The following is a 20,578-nucleotide window of genomic DNA, read 5'->3' as shown; positions in this document are numbered from 1 at the left end:
ACGATTTAGACTCCACTAACATTTTCATAATTGCTGCTCAACTGCCATTTACCACTTAGGATCCTAATTCCCCTTTGTGCTTAAAATCCTGCCAGTTGACATTCTCAAAGACTCCTAATCCCTGATGCCTCCCCACAGCTAACGAGCAGCTCAGAGCCCTAGCTCAAGATGAAACACAAGAGACCCTGAAGTGGGATTATCAGTCTAGGCAAGGGAATGCCTATATCATCAGCAAGGCCCAATCCTGTATTGCTGCTCTGAGCTCGCCTAAAACTTGATATCTGTCAGATCCCAGCCACCAATAGGGGGACACAGCACCTACACAGAAGACAGCCAGGGAAACAGGGAAAGAAGTATCAAGAGTGATCAGGAGAGAGAGAGGATTTTGGATGCTAGGGCATGGACTACATGAGCAGATGACCTGGCTTAGTTACCCAACTCCAGGGGAGGGTTCCTTGCTGAGGATTCCTAGTGGAAGAAAGTGCCTTTCTGTGGCTTGACAGTGAGGCACACAAGGTCAACCACTTAGGCAACTAAGCCGCTGCCCCTCCATTCCCTGCCCCTCCTCTCCATATTTTACTCCTGGTTAGCATAGGCAACTCCCCATCCAGCTTGCTGGCTTCTGAGGCTCCCTTTCTTAGATGCCTAATTCTCTCCATGCACTGTACAGAGTGCCTGAGTACCTAGCTTGGGGCTGACTATTCCACCAGGTGGCAAGACGCCTAAGGGGTTAGGTGTTGCAACACTTAGCACAGCGATTCTTAAGTACCTTTGAGCAGCTGGGCCTTAGGGCCTGATCCAAAGCTTATTGAACTCAATAGGTGTCTTTCTATCAGAGGGGTAGCCGTGTTAGTCTGAATCTGTAAAAAAGCAACAGAGGGTCCTGTGGCACCTTTAAGACTAACAGAAGTATTGGGAGTGTTGGGGTTACTATGCCTGCCTGAGCCAGAGTTCTTCCATGTTTAAACTCTGTCCTTCCATGTTTAACTCTGATCGACCTTAACAATCAAGGACAGGAATTGGAATGTGTAAATAGCCAGTTAGCAATTACAACCTTGTTCATTTCAGGTACCAAACAATAATGATGAGGTTTGCATGTTTCTAGCTGGGGAAGGGGTAATAAACTAAGGGTAAACAGGACCAAATAACTGTTTAGAGAGAAGTTACTAACAAGCTAGATTTATAGCCCTAGAATGATTTAGTTGCTTAAATGTATAAACATGCCTTCGGTAGAGAGGGGAGGGGGAGAAGAGTGGGGGGTGGTAGAGAGGGGGAGAGAGGGGGGCTTAGTTGTAAAATGTATAAAGAAGAGAGAAACTGTTTCTGCTGGTGTGCTCGATTTGAGACTTGCCTGTCTCCTTGCACCACTTTGAGATCTCAAATAAACTTTGATTGTTTCTCCACCCCGGTATGTTTATTGGCGTGAAGCACTCCGGGCACCGAACCCCACTGTTGCTGTCCTCGGGCCCCTGTGCCAGCAACAGGAGCCTAACCTTTCATGGGTAAGAACCTCTTGCATCTGAAGAAGTGAGGTTCTTATGCACGAAAGCTTATGCGCCCAATACTTCTGTTAGTCTTAAAGGTGCCACAGGACCCACCAGGTGTCTTTCTAGGAACTTCAGTGGGTTGATCAGACCTTTGGAGAACTGGGTGGCAGCTCATTTGAATGGAAGAGAGGGGCTTATTATACAAGTGGAAAGGATAGTTAGTAGCTGTGATGGGATCTCTGGGGTGCAACCTGGAACTCTGGTACCACTGTGCCCTCTTAACTCTCCAGCCTGAGCTGTCTCTCACAATGCTTTGCTAGTGACAAGCAGCAAGTCCCTCCAGGCACTGTTATCACTCAGCACAACAGCATGATTGCATGAATGCTTCCAGAGCCACTCACGAATCACAAGAGAAATGTGTCAGCCAGTCCCTCCCAACTCTTCAGCCTTGCACCTCAGAGCTGTACCATCTTGCCCGGATCAGAAGCCTGACCAGTGTAAGTTTATTACCCAGCCCACCGCTCCCTCAATGTGGAGAGGACCTACACTAGCCCTTGTAACCTGAGCTGAGATTTCCCAAGCACTTCCAGCAATATACACTGTTTTAGGTAAAATATAAAACAGGTTTATTAACTACAGAAAAATAGATTTTAAGTGATTGTAAGTGGTAGGCATAAAAGGGCAGAGATAGTTACCAAAGAAAGTAAAAGATAAGCGCACAGTCTAAATCATAAACCTTATTAGACTAGGCAATATTTAGATCAAGCAATTTTCTCACCCCACTGGATGTTATAGTTCATAATACACAGGCCTCTCTCTCAAGCCTGGGATCGGTCTCCTCAATTGAAGTCTTCCATCATTCCAGCATTTTTGTTGCTTCCAGCGTAGGTGGGGGAGGAGAAAGGCCAAGGCCTGATGCCACTGTCCCTTATTTTATAATCCCAGTCCATGTGGCTGGGAAATACTAGCCCAGACATGTCCTGTTTGGCTTTACTAAGTCACAAGGTTGAGCAATCTCCCTGGTGTGGTCTTGTGAAACTGGCACTGAATTGTAAATCCCTTGTTTATTATTCCACTACTGGTCAATGGCTGGTGATGGACGTTCAGCGCCTGCCTGGGTGTTGGTCACTTCCTTTGCTGTCACTGGAGAACTCATAAACTTACAACATATTTTAGTAACAACCATACAGCAAAATCTCATAGGTTCATACACACTAACAAATATACATATTTTGACAAAACAATGGGCTTCAGCAGAAGTTAAAGCCCCCCTTCTCCCCCGGTCGCCGACCCTTGCCCCAGGCTGGCTAGTGTCCGCAGCCCCCCAAGCCCTGGAAGCGAGAGCGCACGTTGTCATCGCTGCAGCCTCCCCAGAGAGCCGGGAGGGAGAGCGTGCGGCGCTGCTGCCGCTGGCCCCAGCCCCTGGAGCTCGGCAGCAGCGGAGGAGTGTGGGCGGGGCCACACCTGGCTGTTTGGGGAGGCACAGCTTCCCCCAGCCTCCCCTAACCGCTGCCCATTCTACCTGCCTTGGCCCCGCACTGTTCCCAGAACCTATTAGCAGCCCCTCGAGGTGCAGAGGGGCAGGGGGGTTCCACGCGCTGCCTCCGCCGCGAGTGTCGACTCTGCAGCTCCCATTGGCTAGGAACTGTGGCCAATGGGAGTTGCAGGGGCAGTGCCTGTGGGCAGGGGCAGCCTGTGGAGATCCCCTGCCCCCACCGCCTAGGAGCTGCTGCCAGAGGGATGTGCCAGTCACTTTCAGGAGCCGCCCAAGGTAAGCACTGCCCGGCCGGAGCCCGCACTCCTCACCCCCTCCCACACCCAAACTCCCTCCCAGAGCAGAAATCCCCTCTCGCACCCCAATCCCCTGTTCCAGCCTGATGAAAGTGAGTAAGGAGAGAGGGGGGATGGGGTGAGCAGGGTGGGGCCTCAGAGAAGGGGGTGGGGCAGGGCAAGGGTGAGCGAGGGGCTTGGGGGGGTCCCCGAATAATTTTAAATGAAAAGGGGGGTCCTTGGGTTGCTAAAGTTTGAGAACCTCTGTCTTAAGCAATCTGACATTGTAATGCTTGTTTTCAAGCCCCTTGATCACTTTTGTGGCCCTCTTTTGAACACTCTCCAGTATTTCCCTATTTTAATGAAGTTCAGACACCACAACTGACCACAGTATTGTAGTAGTGGTCTTACCAATGCTGTGTACAGGGGCAAGATCACTTCCCTACTTCTACTTGATTGTTCCTTTTTATACATCCAAGGATTGCATTAGCCCTTTTTGCCACAGCATTGCATTGAGAGCTCATGTTATCTACATTGACCCCAACATCCTTCTTTGAGTTACTGCTTTCCAAGACGGTCTCCTATCCTGTAGGTATAACCCTTAGTTCCCTGATATATAACTTGTCCTTTGGCTGTATTAAAACACATTTTGTTGACTTGTGACCATTTAACCAAATGATTCAGATTACTGTAGAACAGTAACCTGTCCTCCTTATTATTTACATCTCACTATTATTAGCTATTTTTAATTAAATAAATTACTTTAGCTCAGGCAAAATTAGCTTCTGTGTCCATAATTAATTCAAATATTGGGGCAAAATTGCTTTTTCATACAGTTTAAAATGTGATACTTTCAAACCTATATATATACACCTCTACCCCGATATAACGCTGTCCTCGGGAGCCAAAAAATCTTACCGCGTTATAGGTGAAACCACGTTATATCGAACTTGCTTTGATCCGCCGGAGTGCGCAGCCCCGCAGCTCTCCCCTGCCCCCCAGAGTGCTGCTTTACAACGTTATATCCAAATTCATGTTATATCAGGCCGCATTATATCGTGGTAGAGGTGTATTAACTGTTTATGCTTGTAATTTGAATATGTTAGGGCAGTGTGTATGTTGAAGGGATATTACATCAAAATGATCTTATCTGTTTGTGTGGAGTATCAATTTGAGACATGTAAAGGAGTCATATGAGATGACTTCTGGATTTGATGGCCTAATACAATGCTTAAGAAAGGTACTGTACTGTACAGCCCCAGAAACTGAAATCTTCTCCTTATCCACTTGACAGGTACAGCATGGGCAGCAAAAAGTTACCTCAGCCCATTAACTCATTGGCCTATCCACTGAGATTGCCAACAAGAATACTAATTGAGCATGGTATATTTATGGGAATATCCAGTAGAAACATTACTGAGACAACCATGCTCAGATCACGAAGATAATTGGATACATATCCAGTAATAAGAAAATGTTTGCTTCTTTTGTGACCTAGGCTGGATTTAAACCAATTATCCACAGGTCAAAGGCTCTCCATTATATTAGCCAACTGGTCTCCCAAAGCCATGATTATTGAAAATAATCTGTTTCAGAATCTGAGGTGAGAGGAAGAAATGAAGTCCTGGTAAAGGGAGAAGAATTCCAAAGGCATACAGGTGGTAAACTTAACAGAAGTTATTCTTTATTATCTAATATTTTAATATTAAAATATTGAATATTTAATAGTTTGGATAATAAAAATGTCTTTCAACTAAGTTTATGGGCTTGCTAACAGTGTGCCTTTGTAATTTTTCTCCACTTATTAGATTTTCACGTATTCCTCTAACCACAAACTCTGAAAAAGAGATATTTTCATTAACAATGCATTTCAAAATTAAGTGCAGTTGTTAACTGTACATGCATTCTGCGAAGCAAATGGAAGAGTTGGTGAAATTTATATCAGCACCCCTTATCTTATTGCAGACAGGTCACTGCCATTTTTAACACAGGTGTGCAGTTGGAAGGGTACTCTGAGACTCAAGCCTACTCCTGGATGCACAGGTAGCATCTGTGGTCAACAAAATTTTCTCCAGTTTCTCCAACTTGTTGAGAGAAGTGCCCACTTTTCTAACTCTTGTGGACCTTGTCATGATTATCTCTGCTTTGGTTACCTCAGCATTGTCATAATGCACTCTACATGGAACTCTGCATTGAGAGCATTCAGAAACTGAAGTTAGTGAAGATTCAAGAACTTTGCAGTTTGTCTCTTAAGTAAATGGGAGCATGTTAACGACAGAGGCAAAAAAAAGCCAAGGAATGATATACAGTTTTTTAAAGATTTCCCTTCTACAAAGGTTGCTCTTTCAGTCAGACATTTTGTGGAATATTTGCACCATGTGTGTCCTTATTCTCCACCCCAAATCAAAGAAAAGTTAAAAGAAATGAGTGATCATCTTTAGAACAAGAAATGTGTCTTTTTCCATGGGACAAATCTTGAAGTCCTTCCTTCTTCTCTGATTGGTCCTTTCTCAGGAAAACCAATCAATGGGAGTTTTGCCCGAGTAAAGGCTACTGCAAAACTGAGGGATGATTTCTTCCTGTTCCAGAGACCTGGATGGCTCAATGGAGAGGGACAGCTGGTAAGGAACTTGTTGGAGCTCCCTGATCTGCGTCATCTGGCCCCAATGTAAGATAGAACAGTTTCTTCTCCTATGCTAGTGACACTTATGCCAGCTTTAAACCAGCTAAGAGTTTCCCTACACTGAGGGAATTCTTGCCTGTCTGACTCTGCCCAGAATGTAGCCACTTAAGCAGCATAGAGAAAACAGGCCTAACTAAGGAAGTCAGGATTTCATTATAGAGTATATTTGTACCCATGTAAAATTACAGTGCAATATAAATAGGCTTGGAAAGATTATCTTTTTATCAGTAAATGTCGATTTCACCATATACACAGAGATCTCCCCCCCAAAATATTTTCATTAATAATAATCAAAATTTACAAATAGCAAAGTAAGAAAGATGTTCTTTGAAAACTTATTAGAGTTTGGTTTATGGATATTTACTTTGTATATTTTGACATGTGATGTTGACTTTGTGTTTTAACAGCTATAAATCTTTAACTTTTTGAATCTTAAGTCTACTGTCATTAAATAATTAATGTCTGACACCCCCCAATTTCCCATAACAGTAAAAATTTAAATTGCTAAAAATAAAAAAGCTTGAAAATAAACATCACTATTATCAGTCAAGCCTAAATATAAAGGTTTTGGAAGAATAATAAGGGCAAAGCAGTCCAGCTGACACCTGCTATAAATAACTGTGGAACAATGGTTCTAACTGACATTTAGGATAGATTCCATAGTTTACTGTGGCTTCCTTCCACAACCTTTGCTATGTAAAGAGAATCTATTTTGCAAGTTCTGAATTTTTTTACTGCGGTGTTTGGATTGTTTCCGAATTATCTCACTAGCTTCATGTAGTTAGTTCTGTTGAAGACACAATTCTTCTGGAGACGTATAATAAGTGATTTTGTAGGCTGCCTAAAACAATGGGAACCCAATACTTTTCGGGCCCCTGGGCAATACTGAAATATAAACAATAATTAATGAGAATAATCTGTGCATTCTTAAACTCCAAGGTAGTCCCCATAATAATCTGTACATCTGCTGTTTAAATCCTAGGTATGGTAGGTACCCCACCCAAAAAGGGATCAAATAGTTTGCTGTAATTTCATGTGCTACATTTAATGGGGGACAATTCTATTGTAATTCTACACCTCTACCTCGATAGAACGCTGTCCTCGGGAGCCAAAAAATTTTAACGCGTTATAGGTGAAACCGCGTTATATCGAACTTGCTTTGATCCACCGGAGTGCGCAGCCCTGCCCCCCCCCCCCCCCCCCCGGAGCACTGCTTTACCGTGTTATAGCCGAATTCATGTTATATCGGGTCGTATTATATTGGGTAGAAGTGTACCAACAAGCATAGGAAGTTACTGGATCAAATTGTGATCTCGTTTACACCAGTATAAATCTTGACTAACTCTACCAAAGTCAGTGATGTTACTCTGGATTTACACTGGTGTAAACGAGATCAGAATCCACACCACCTTTTTGTCATCTATCCAAATCCTTCAGATTTAACCCTTTCTTGCCCTTACAGCCAGGCTATTAAAAAAAAAAAAGCCAAGAAAGCTAAATAGAAAACTGTAAACATACAAGGTGCAGCTCACTTTTGATGTCTGATCCTGAGTCCCTGGAAAATATTTAGATTTCTTTTCCTTCCTTTGTGAGACTCTAATTTTACTATTGGTTAGTTAGGTAAATGTTAATTCCAACCTTGGATCATTGTTCTCTTTTCATTTTAGAGCTTGTCTTTTTTATTTACATACTAAATTAAGCTTAATCGTTCAATTGTTTCACCTGAGATACACCTATGTAATCATTCTTTATATTACAGCTTCTAGAGTTTAATAATTCCAGTATCTCGGATCATTCGTTTACTTTTCTTAGAGTCAGTTTGTTGATAGTACTTAATAAGGGTCTGATCCTGCACTTACACATATAATTATGCACACTTATAGTCACAGTGAGTTCAACAGAGCTGCTCATAAGCATTAAATCATTCACCTGCATAAATGTTTGGTGGATCTGGATGGTGTGTTCCTCCACAAACTGAAGATGGGCCTTTTGAAGTAGTTTTGAACAACCGGGCAGGTCACGAGGGGCTAATAGGGCTAAGCCTTATCAATTAATAAATCCCCTCCCTTTTTCTTTAAACAAATAAAAGCTTTGTTTCCCTCTTCTTTTTCTTTTCCCCTTCTTCCAACAAAACAAAGGAGGACAGGTGACTGGATGGATGGAAGGAGAGGCTGGCAGCTTCCAACGCCTTCCATTAAGCAGCACCACAGAGTGCTATTAGCAGAGGGAGAGTTGGTGAGCCTACTGGCTTCTAGACCCTAATAGAGTTCATCTTTCTATTAAACATATATAGAGCAGTACTGAGATCAAATTATGGTCACAGGCTGCCTTTCTAGTCTTATTTGGGATAAATTCAGAGAAGCCCCAGAGTTCATAGAATGACTCATCAGGTACAGCCCTAGTGCATAGCTCCACTCCCAACTCAGGAAGCTTGAGTGGGTCCTAGTGGGAGGAAATTGAGGCAGAATGAATTGCTGGCCAACTTGTTATTTCAAGGAGGTAGCAGGTAGGAGCCTATGACCTGGAAAAGGTGGATGCAAGGGGAAACAGGCAGGCTTTTGACCCAGCTACTGGGAGACAGAAATTTGGAGTAGGGCAGCTGGCTGTTTTTCAAACAGGAATGGAGGCAAGGAGCTGAGCAGAAATTGGCTACTAGATCATCTTCAGGAGGAATAGAGGAGCTGTGGTGGGAGTTACTGCAGAGGAGCTGTTAGGGAGCAGGGAAGAACACCACAATTATTATTTGGTTTTATTTGGGATAACTGATTTGTGTGGAAGGTATGGAGGTTCAGAAATGTCCCACTCTACAATATATTTTGGGCACTATTTGTCATTGGCTATGAATGTATACTAGCATTTTGTTTATGCTGAGACCTTTATATAATCTTTAATCTGTTTGGTTTGTGTTATTGCAACTCTTGCTTTAAATATTGTAATTCACTCTAGACAGTGCCATATGGCATGTACACTTGAATGTAACATTGCCTAAGTTACTAAATCATTTAAAAACAAAAATAGAAAAATCATGGAACTTCAGGTAAACCATCAAAATTTATATAATTTTGTACAGACATTATAATACCTCAAGTCAACCAGGGCCTGATTAAATATATCATAAAATACTCAAGGAGTTGACTGAGGAGCTATCTGATCCATTAGCGATTATCTTCGAAAAGTCATGAAAGATGGGAGATTCCAAAGGACTGGAAAAGGGAAAATATAGTGCCAATTTATAAAAAGGGGAATAAGGCCAACAGGAGAATTACAGACCAGTCAGCTTAATGTCAGTACCCGGGAAGACAATGGAGCAAATAATTAAGGAACCAATTTGCAAACTCCTAGACAATAATAAGGTGATAAGTAACAGCATGGATTTGTCAAGAACAAATCATGTCAAACCAACCCAATAGCTTTCTTTAACAGGGTATGGGGGGAAGCAGTAGATGTGGTATACCTTGACTTGGCTTTTGATATTGTCTCACATGACCGTCTTTTAAAAATACTATGGAAATATACCCTAGATGGAGCTACTATAAGGTGGGTGCAAAACTGGTTGGAAAACTGTTCCCAGAGAGCAGTTATCAGTGGTTCACAGTCAAGTTGGAAGAGCATATCAAGTGGGGTCTAACAGGGATCGGTTCTGGGTCTGGTTCTGTTCAATATCTTCATCAATGATTTAGATAATGTTATAGAGAGTACACTTATAAAGTCTGCAGACGATACCAAGCTGGGAGGGTTTGCAAATGCTTTGGAGGATAGGATTAAATTCAAAATGATCTGGACAAACTGGAGAAATGGTCGGAAGTAAATAGGATGAAATTCAATAAGGACAAATGCAAAGTACTCCACTTAGGAAGGAACAATCAGTTGCACACATACAAAATGGGAAATGACTGTTTAGGAAGGGGTACTGCGGAAAGGGATCTGGGGGTCATAGTGGATCACAAGCTAAATATGAGTCAACAGTGTAATGCTGTTGCAAAAAAAAAAAATCATTCTGGGATGTATTAGCTGGAGTATTGTAAGCAAGACATGAGAAGTAATTCTTCCACTCTACTCCGCGCTGATTAGGCCTCAGCTGGAGTATTGTGTCCAGTTCTGGGTGCCATCATTTCAGGAAAGATGTGGACAAATTGGAGCAAGATTGAAAAAAATGGGTTTGTTTAATCTCGAGAAGAGAAGACTGAGAGGGGACATAAGTTTTCAAGTACATAAAATGTTGTTACAAAGAGGAGAGAGAAAAATTGTTCTTCCTAACCTCTGAGGATAGGACAAGAAGCAAAGAGCTTAAATTGCAACAAGGGCGGTTTAGGTTGGACATTAGGAAAAACTTCCTAATTGTCAGAGTGGTTAAGCACTGGAATAAATTGTCTAGGGAGGTTGTGGAATCTCCATCATTGGGGATTTTTAAGAGCAGGTTGGACAAACACCTGTCAGGGATTATCTAGATAATACTTAGTCTTGCCTTGAGTGCAGGGGACTGGACTAGAAGTCCTCTTGAGATCCCTTCCAATCCTACAATTCTATGAAAACTGAAAATGCACAATCAAATCTTCTCACATATATTTCAGTGAATGGAAATGAGAGATTAGATCTTGCTTTATTTGGGTCCATAAATGTCTTTTTTGAAGCATTCAAAAAGCCAGTGAATAACAAACCCAAATACTTCTTCATTCGGGATCTATCTTCCTGCAGAGTCCAAGTGTACAGTTCTAATCCAAAACCTGAAAGTTGTTATTTAAACACCAGGAGTGAAATCCTGGCCCAACTAAATGCAATGGGAGTCTTGTCATTGACTTCAATGGGATCAGGATTTCACCCACACTTTCTTTCAGGATAATAAACACTACGACCACATGCTGCAGAGACAAGCACCATATAAAGTTTTTCAATAGGTAAACAGCTATGACAAGTTTCAGAGTAACAGCCGTGTTAGTCTGTATCCGCAAAAAGAAGAACAGGAGTACTTGTGGCACCTTAGAGACTAACAAATTTATTAGAGCATAAGCTTTCGTGGACTACAGCCCACTTCTTCGGATGCCGAAGAAGTGGGCTGTAGTCCACGAAAGCTTATGCTCTAATAAATTTGTTAGTCTCTAAGGTGCCACAAGTACTCCTGTTCTTCTGTAAACAGCTATGTTGCTTTTTAAATATCTGTTGATATGTAGAGTTGCTATTTCTCCCCTACTTAAATTAATTTCATGCTTGTAAAAGATTCAGATTGACAGACCTGCAGATTACTATGTATTCCTAGAGCAGGGTCAGCATGGGCAACAGAACTGCAATCATCCTCACGGCTGCTCCAACATGAGCCTTGCTTCTAGTTTTATTTCCAGACCTACTCAGTCTCTGGTCTTATTTGGGGGGTAACAAACAGTTGCCAACAGAGGTAACAGTTCAAAACGTAGTGGTGATTGTGATTTTGTGATGTAGACATGTTCTCTAGAAAGTGGGCTGTGACAACCAATTCATTTCCGTGTTCCTATAAGATAAAACCTTTTGGTTATTACTGATCTAGACTGGATTCAAACAAACAGCCTAGAAGACTCCATATCCCATTTCCCTAAGCCATGCACTCTCTTTTTTTATTACTTTCTGTGTTGAGTTTTACAGAGCCTTAGTGGAGAAGAGCTCGGCTCTGATTGTGTTGGGCTCCCACAGATGCATCCCTTAATACTTTTTACATACATTTTTTTCTACAAATATAGTCCTAACTCCAGAAATCCCTTCCTTTGCAATTGCTAATCCCTACTGAGTCTCCCCTGTGGAGAGTTGTCCTGTACAGGAACATTTCCCCAGCATTCCTGGTGTGGGGTGGGGACAGGTATCCCTTTAAATTTGGCAAAGTCCAGCAGCTTTAGCTCTAAAGTGGCTATTTTGTAGCTGGCTATTATTGCATCTACCACTTTTCAGTGGGTAAGTATTCAAAATTCCTGTTGTGTTTTTTTGCTTCTCTTCTGCTGAGAAAATCATATATTCTCACATATCTAAATGTTTCCATTATTGTTTCTGGAAAGAAATTTTAAAAAATTGATTTGCTTGAAATGTTCCATGAAACTTTTTGCTTTTTCACCAACAAAATCATTTACTTTTATTGGGGAGGGGGAACCTCTCACTCACTCCTACATTTGTTTACTTACCCACTCTTTTTCCAAAAGAAAAAAGTTAAAAAAAGTGAATTTTTTTCTCACTGAAATAGAATTAAACTTTTTGAAAACTTTTAAAGATGTTGTTGTGAAGTGAGTTTTTGACAAATTTCAGCCAAATTATTATTATTATTATTTGTAAAAATGTTCATTGCGATTGAAGAGGCATTTTCCATTGAAAAAGATCTTGCTGGGAAGTTTTTGACCAGCTCTAGTTAGTTTTTTGTTAGAAATGTAAATGTTATATTTAACTATCAAAATTGATTGCATATGAGTGGCTGTGGTTGTAATCAGGTAATGAATTGTATACAATATGTGATCATGATTATTATTATTTATTTGTATTTTTGTAGTGCCTCTGAGCCCTAGCTACTGACTAGGATTCCACTGGGCTAGAGGCTATACAACAGAAAACAAAAAAGACAATCCCTGCCCCAAAGAACTTACAATCTAAGTTTAAGACAAGAGACAACAACTGGCTACAGACCACAGGTGGGGAAGAACAAGGAAACAATGAGGCAATAGTGCTCAGCATGATAGGCTGTTTTTTGAATTGTTTGCTTGCTTTTTTTCTGAGAAAATAGGACACCTCTGGCATTGTGTGAGCCAAGGGAGAATAACCTTGTAAATCCAGAGCTATTGACAGTGATGGATTTTTTTAGAGTGTTCTTCCAACAAATAATATGTACAACATGCTTATTTAACTATTTTCACTTCTTTTCAAGGATGGGATTTTTTTGTGTGTAAATGTAATCTGACATGAGTTGCACATAGAAGTCTGCACAGAACAATGCATGTTTTCTGTCACTTTTTTAAATTACATGAAAATCTGAATTATATTCCATGTAATCAATGGCAGATTTGAAGCCTAAGAGGCTAGTTTATCTAGTTTTGAAGAGAAAAGCAGTGCCAATATAGGGGATGGATTCTAGTAGCCCATAGCAAAGAATTTCCCTATAAAGGAATACAGATTAAAAATAACACTATGACGGTCTGATTGGGAACAACCTCAGAACTGAATGGGCAGAAGCTTTTGAAAAGAGGAAAGCAACATTCCTCTTGTCTATTTAATCCAAACAGAAACTTCAAAGAGACAATAAAAAGAGGGTACAGCACTCATCATGTTTTTCTTTTTGGGGATCCAGACTACAGTGTTGCTTTGAGGAACAGCTGTATTTTCATTCCAAAAGCGATGATGTGATCAAGGAGCATAAATGGCAATTCGAAAAATATACATTCAGAACAGATGTTGGGAATGGTGGGTTTTTTCCCCTTTCATACCATATGTATCAAATGCTATCATGTCAGGTTACAGGGACAAGGCAAGATAATCAGACAACTTCATAGGTGAGAAGGAAAAGCCTGAGTGGAGATGAATCCTGCGTGGAATGGCTTTTGAATTTTTACCTTATGGCTAGCCTCCTTTGAATCTTCCTCAGAGATGGAATTTTGTATTAATTGGATTAGGTTAAGTGCTTTGGTTTAAGTTATTAGAAACAGTGAAATTAAAACATTTTAAAGTGTCCTAGGATAAAACTTTCACAAGCATCAAGGAGCCTATGTCATACTGACAGTCTTTTGGCTGCTTTCAAAAATTTTAGCCCTCTCACTGATTAATTTTAATATAATACATAAAACAAAAATGTTTTTAACATCTTATGAATGAATGTGTTACAATGTTTTTCTGCGATTCATTCCGTGTACTGTAGACACATTCTGAATGTCGAAGAGCAAAGAGAATATTTACAAACAGGCATCCAAATTGAAACATGACTTTTTGTAGAAGGAATCATTTTGTTTCTCCTTTACAAATAGGGCCCATACTCTGTATAATTTATTAAATTTAAAATACTAAAGTATGATTAATCCAAGAGATTTAGAGAAAACGTTGTGTCGTGCTTTTGTTTCATTATTACAATGTAATTTCAATATTTTGCATTAAGATTTGGTGTTTTCACTCTCTAAAGATTTATGCCAAAATTTTCAATAGGATGCATAGGGCAAGTGGCTATTGCCTCATTGGGACTTGGATTTTCAGAACAGCTTGCTAGTCAGGCCCAAATGCCCTGATTAATACAAGAGGGTAGTATCAGGACACGGTTAAGGAGCCATCTGCTCAATCTAGATTTTCAAAAGCCACAGGCTTGACTAAGTCAGCAGGTTCCATTTTTACCATTCAGTAGTCTAGCCACTCATTTGTTCTGCAAACCTGGGATCATAAGTCCATTCTGATTAAACAACCAAACATGCAGGAGAGAATGAGTGAGAGTGAATCTGTTAGAGAGCAAGCCAGCAAGATAGCAACCAAGCAACAGTTGCTATAAGGGCCTCGGGGAGAAGGGTTGGGACAGAGGAAATAGGAGACTAGCAGGGAGAGTGGGGAGATAAGGGAGATGGTATATCTTGAGAAAATAAGGGAACACAACATCTGACCATGCTAGGATGGTATATCTTGAGAAGGAGGAGGAGAGCCAAGTTTGCTCCAGATATGCCATGTAACCCTCTGAGCCCAGGAAAACGTAGTATTACCTGACTGAAATGCAGGCTCATCCACAAACCATTATACACCTCTGTGATTAGTGAGGATGACATACAGAATTTTTATCATCAAGATCATCACAACCTTGGGCCTACTAGCCACCGGGTCCTCAAGGAGGATACCATTGACATCAAACCAGCTTCTTAGAAGCTCAATGACACGATGAAGCCAGTGACTGAAACACTGACTGAAACAAATGACTGGTGATTATGAAGGAGATGAGTTTGCCTGCTGTCCAGAATAAATGGCTCTTATGGCATACTGGCAATGGTACATGCAGAAGAGTCAGATTGCTCACCATCTCCTGCGAAAGGCAGGGCACTAGGGTCTAAGGTGCCCTTTACATGAGTAAGGATTCAAGGCATTAGCAGGGGAGCCAATGGTAGGATCAAGGTCAGGCAACAGTGGTGTTGATGTGAAGACATTTTCTGTTTCCTTTTCAGGGTTATGCCAAAAAATATGGCTTCTGGGTCTCCAATTAACTGTGGTAGTGGAAGTGGTGTTGGAGAGGAAGGGGGAAATCATTTCACCTGTCCATATACTTGTTTGTTCTAAAACTGTGTGCTGGGGAAAGAGGAGGAGGGGGTTGAAATGAGTTCTCATCAGTTGTCATTTATGAATTGCCTATATAGGGAAAGCAAGAAAGAAAAATTGAGACCTATTTATTTTTCCAACTTATAGAGCGCACCTATTGCCAGGTATGTCTAGACACAAATAACAGACATTTACAAATATACAATAATAAATCCAAACTGACAAACTCACCAATACTTGTAAAGGAACTCTGTGAGGTTTCAGATGTATCAAACAGATTATAACGTACAAATACAATTCATTAACTTTATCAGCAAAATAGCTAATTAGTAAGTGTTAAGCTAAAGCTAGCTATACAATCATTTCCCAGAGTATTAGCACACTTCATTTTACTCAGTTGTATTAGCACCTTGGCACCGAGTCGTTCAAGGGCTCCCAAATATTGTTACATCACGACTCCTGGTGTCAAAGACTTAGTATAGTAATATGTAAAAGACTATTTCCTCAGAAGTTCTTCATGTGAACATTCAGTATACAGACAAAACAGTACTTGTTCAAGTTTCTAAAGGTTAGCCACTATTTTATCTATACTGTAAAAAATCCTTCAATATTGTTGGCAACTGAAGTTGGGGGATAAGATGCAGTCTTGCTCTTCCTATGCAATTTCGGATACATAGTCGGCAGAGTTGGCAAAGAGAGCACGGAGTAGCTACAAACAGATAAGAGATTTAATTAAGTAAATGTTCAGTATCCTTAGGAGTTTACAACATGGGGTATATTTAATATTATTATGGAGTACCTAATAAACATGCATTTTTAAAAATTCTATATATCAGTCTTATTGACCTTACACAGTATAGATTCTCAAAGATATATAACAATAAAAATTATGCTACTCAAACTTTATTAATGATCAAAGAAACAGAAGGAGCAAGGAAACTTGTATTTAAACTAAATATCCAGAAGACTACGTAGTAATTAACTCATGCTGTTGTGTTTATATAGCTAATACTTTTTAATTTAAAAAAATTGTTTTCATGAAAGATCCTCTGCTGACAACTCCAGAGATTGAAGTTCTTTTTATTTATAGTATAGGTACAATATATGCTACACAAATGCAAGTTTCACCATCAATATATTTCAGCCCTTCCCTGTAGGGACCACTTTTAGGAGTTAAAGGGAAGTTCACCTTTCATGCCTATTCAGTTTTGGCCTCTTTGCTTCCAAAAATGCTGCTGGCTGTGATTAGTGTGTGTAAATTACATCTGATTTCTAAGAACTAGACCAACAGCCTTCAGATGATGATACTGGAGTTGAATTAGTGCCAGGGACACAAAGCTTCCTCAATGGTCACCATTCAAAATGCATCAGTTTTCCCTTATAGAGCAAGCTACGCCTTTAGGGCACTGTGTTACGAAGAAAAGGTGGGTGAGTTGATTTGATCACAGTCTAAGAATCTGCCTGGGGAACTTATAGTTGGTAATGGGCTCTTCAGTCCAGCAGAGAAAGACATCACAAGATCCAATGGCTGGAAGTTGAAGCTAAACAAATCCAAACTGGAGGAAAGGCTTTTTTGTTTTTTTTTTATAGTGAGAGTAATTAACCAATGGAACAATTTACCAAGGGTCACAGTGGATTCTCCATCACTAATAATTTTTAAATCAAGATTAGATTTTTTAAAATAAGATATGCTCCAGTTCAAAAGAATTATTTTGGGAAAGTTCTATTGTCTGTCAGACTAGATCAAGGATCGGCAACCTTTGGCATACGGCCTGTTAGGGAACTCCACTGGCGGGCCAGGCCGGTTTGTTTACCTGCGGATGCTGCAGATAAACAAACTGTCCTGGCCCGCCAGCAGAGTTCCCTGACGGGTGGCGTGCCAAAGGTTGCCGATCCTTGGACTAGATGATCAGTGAGTGGTTCCTTCTGGACTTGGAATCTATGAACCTATGACAGAGCATAGGGAGAGCAACCCTATGTGCAAGGCTAGGAATTCCACCTGGCCCTCACACAGGCTATGCAGGGAGGAAAGTTGAGGCTACTTGTACCCTCTTTTCCACTGTTCTCCACATATAAAGCTTGACAGAATCTGGCTCTGAGACATTATTATTATGATGTGTCACAGCTGGAGGTTCATGTTAGATTATCCACTGATGTTTTCCCTCAGTTTTGTGGTTCCAAAGCAGACATTTAACATTTATTTAATGTAGTATTTTTGGCAATGTTTTACTTGTATTTATTTAAGCTGTTGAAGTTAAGGTTGTATATATCAACTCTTCTTTCTCAGATGGTTAAATTCAACTGTAAACATTTATTCCACAAAGAAAGTTAGAGTACAAGACTTTAATCTAAAATAATATTCCACACAGGACAGTTTTAAAGAAAAAAAAATATTGGGCCTGATTTCCCCAAAATCTCTCTCAGATGCATAGTCTTTAAGAGTAATACATTTGGTGGTTTTAAAACTACATAACAATTTATTAAAGTAATATTTTTGTGCCCGTATGACTCAAAAATAAGTCTGCTCTAAAAATATATATATATATATCTAACTCAGTACTGCTTTACTCAGTAATAGAGTTGTTCCTCTTCCCATTCTCTAAACAATTAAATGCAACTACTTAAGAATACATTTCTAACCCATACGCTGGAAGACACCTGTACAATGCATCTTTTTTTTTTTAAACTGGGTTTTTATCTAAAAGAATATATAGCACTAAACTGTACTTTCAATCTCTTGGACAAATGACATTTAAAATTATTCTTTAGCAAATTATATTTTAAAAATCAATTAATAAAAATGGATAAGCAAATAGAAGAATTTGATGAAATAATGTTCTATTTATGACACAAATCAATAAATGCTAGGACACCAAACAGCACATTTTCAAGACAGGAGGCCCAAAGCTTGTGCACAAATGCACGCAGAATATGCTTGAACTTGTTCGGGCGATGTGATTGCAGACAAATATCTAGGGAACTTAAATAACCATTTATAAGTGCAATCATATGAATTGCACACACAAATTTAGGCATGTAAAGCCATGTAAAACCCAGGCCTCCGGTTTTGTAAATATGCCCTAAAAATTAAGTCTGGGCACACATTTTTCCATTTCCATGAACTATTTTTTAAAAATGAAATAAAAAAAAAATCCAAGTTTTTTTTTTAAATAAACTGCATGTTAGCCATAAGTTGAAGATATTTATTTTTTTGGTTTGTACCATCATCTGTTAAACCGAGGAGGCCACATCTTCAGCTGATATAAATTCAATAGTGCTCTGTCAACTTATGTCACCACCTGAAAAACTGGCCTATTTAAAAATATTTTCAATACTTTACATAGCTGGAGGCAGAATTTTTAACTGAGTGTAAACAATCATTTTATAAACCCATTATCATATAACTTTTACTGATTCAAGTTTGTCCAAGAACAAAAACTATGTATAGAACGATGAACAAAAGTATATTTGTCCCACTTACCTTCATGCAGAAGCAACATTCTCTCCACCAAACTGCTTGGAGCAGCTAAATCTACAGGCCGTTCAAAATCTGTATTCTTGGCATTAATGTCTGCCCCAAATTCAAGAAGTAAATTTACTATCTCTGTACTGGGTTGCTGAGCCGCTGCATGTAGTGGCGTGTCCAAATACTTTCCTTTCTGTACATTAGCTCCTATATAAATATATTGGAGAGACAGAGAGAGACAAATAGATTAATTAATGTTGTCAGTGCTAAAAGTTAATGCTTTAAAATCTGGAACAAGATTTTTGAAAATGAGTGTCTGAAGTTACATTCCTAAATGTATAAAGAGATATCTAAATAAATGGTCAGAATTTCAAAAGTTCTAAGCACTCAGTGGTCAACGTGAGCTGCTGGGTTGGGTCCAGGCCGGGTCACACAGCCCCTTGTGTTTAACTAGTTTAAAAAATATTCTATGGGTTTTAGAACCAAATTCCTTTTAACTCTCCTCTTCCCTTTCTAGCTCAGCCTCTCTTCTTTGTAAGCAGATATATTGGTATGGAGAAGGGGCCTTTTAAGGATAAAAAGAGAAGCAGACAAACTGCTGAAAAACATTGCGGAAAGGGCAATGGCAGCTTATGGCTCTATACCCACTTTAAACTTTCACTTTCATAGAATCAGAGAAATGTAGAGCCCAAAGGGACATTGAGAGATCATCTAGTCCTGCTCCCTATTCTGAGGCAGGACCAAGTATACATAGACCACCCCGATAGGTGTTTGTCTAACCTGTTCTTAAAAACCTCCAGTGATGGGGATTACTTTTATCCAAGCTCATTTGGGAGCTATTTAACTTTACTACCTTCATTTTTCCTATAGAGTGAAAAGAAGGAAGTGGCCAGTGGTGCTGAAAATGCTTGATATCAGACCACTCAGAGTTGATGTTTTCTTTCTTCCACCCCACATACTGTAAATCAACAACCAAAAGGTTTCCCCTAACAAAAAATATGTCTGAGCATAAAGTTAAAATTAGAGTCCTGCAACAAGAAGCTGTGATAAATGAAGGGGGAGGGGAGGGAATAGTTCCCTTTTATGGACACCCAGCCAGCCAGTTACCTATAAAATCCCTCTTAATAGCTGTTCTCTCTACTTACTTTACCTGTAAATGGCTAAAAAGTCTCACTGCTATGCATAGGTAAAAGGAAGTGAGTGGGCACCTGGCCAAAAGAGCCAATGGAAAGGCTAGAACTTTTTAAAATTGAGAGAAAACTTCCCCTTTGTCTGTCTGTAGTTCTTCTTGGGGAGAGGCAGACAGGGAGCAGTTATGCTGTGAAAAGCTTGGGCCAGGTATAAAAATTTATCAGTATCATACCTAGAAACTAGTCATCTAAAACTCCAGATATGTAAGTAGATCAGAAAATGTCTAGGAAGACGCGATTAGGTTTATCCCTTTTATTTCTTTATGGCTTGTGGCTTCCTTTGTGCTAACCCCAGGTGCTTTTGTTTTGCTTGTAACCTTTAAGTTGGACCTCAAGAAAGCTATTTTTGATGCTTAATCCTTGTAGTTGTTTTTTTTTAAATCTAGCAAAAGTCTAAGTCCCAGATGTATTTTCTTCTTTTTTTATTAATAAAATTTACCCTATTTAAGAACAGAATTGGATTTTTGTGTCCTAAGAGGTTTGTGCACATGTTGTTTAATTAGTTGATGGCAACAGCTGATTTCCTTTGTTTTTCTTCTCAGCTCTTCCTTGGGTGGGGTGGGGTGAAAGGGCTTGAGGGTACCCCACAGGAAGGAATTCCCCTTGGAAGTTTAATACAAGCCTGGAGTGGCTACTATTAATTTTTAGAATCCTTGCGGGCCCCCACCTTCTGCACTGGAAGTGCCAGAGTGGGGAATTAACTTTGACAGAAGCCTAGTTTTGTTTAGCTGAATACAACTTACTGTAAAAGTGTGCAGTATCA

At 40.0% G+C, this 20,578-nt stretch overlaps 2 protein-coding genes across 5 annotated transcripts in view; one reads left to right on the top strand and one right to left on the bottom strand.

Annotated features, from left to right (window-relative positions):
- Positions 1 to 20,578, top strand: part of LOC128837741 (myb/SANT-like DNA-binding domain-containing protein 2) — a 67,215-nt gene that overhangs the window by 3,814 nt on the left and 42,823 nt on the right. Inside the window, exon 1 of one of the 2 annotated variants that reach the window (XM_054029152.1) lies at positions 5,816 to 5,878. The exons of the other annotated variant lie outside the window; for it this stretch is intronic. The gene's annotated coding sequence lies outside the window, so the exon portion shown is untranslated. Of the gene's footprint in view, positions 1 to 5,815; positions 5,879 to 20,578 lie in introns of those variants that run through there. 2 annotated transcript variants of the gene reach the window in all.
- ASB5 (ankyrin repeat and SOCS box containing 5) overlaps positions 12,401 to 20,578 on the bottom strand; it is a 62,042-nt gene continuing 53,864 nt past the window's right edge. For all 3 annotated transcript variants that reach the window (XM_054029148.1, XM_054029149.1, XM_054029150.1), the window contains exons 6-7: positions 18,641 to 18,832; positions 12,401 to 15,868 (exon numbers count right to left, since the gene is read on the bottom strand). In XM_054029148.1, the coding sequence (XP_053885123.1) occupies positions 15,741 to 15,868; positions 18,641 to 18,832 (320 nt within the window). In that variant the 3' untranslated portion in view covers positions 12,401 to 15,740. The remainder of the gene's footprint in view (positions 15,869 to 18,640; positions 18,833 to 20,578) is intronic.

The sequence above is a fragment of the Malaclemys terrapin genome, chromosome 5 (assembly GCF_027887155.1).
Source record: "Malaclemys terrapin pileata isolate rMalTer1 chromosome 5, rMalTer1.hap1, whole genome shotgun sequence".
In the NCBI taxonomy this organism is placed as follows: domain Eukaryota; kingdom Metazoa; phylum Chordata; order Testudines; family Emydidae; genus Malaclemys; species Malaclemys terrapin.
The sequence above is the reverse complement of the archived record's forward strand: the minus strand, read 5'-3'. Positions and strand labels throughout refer to the sequence as shown.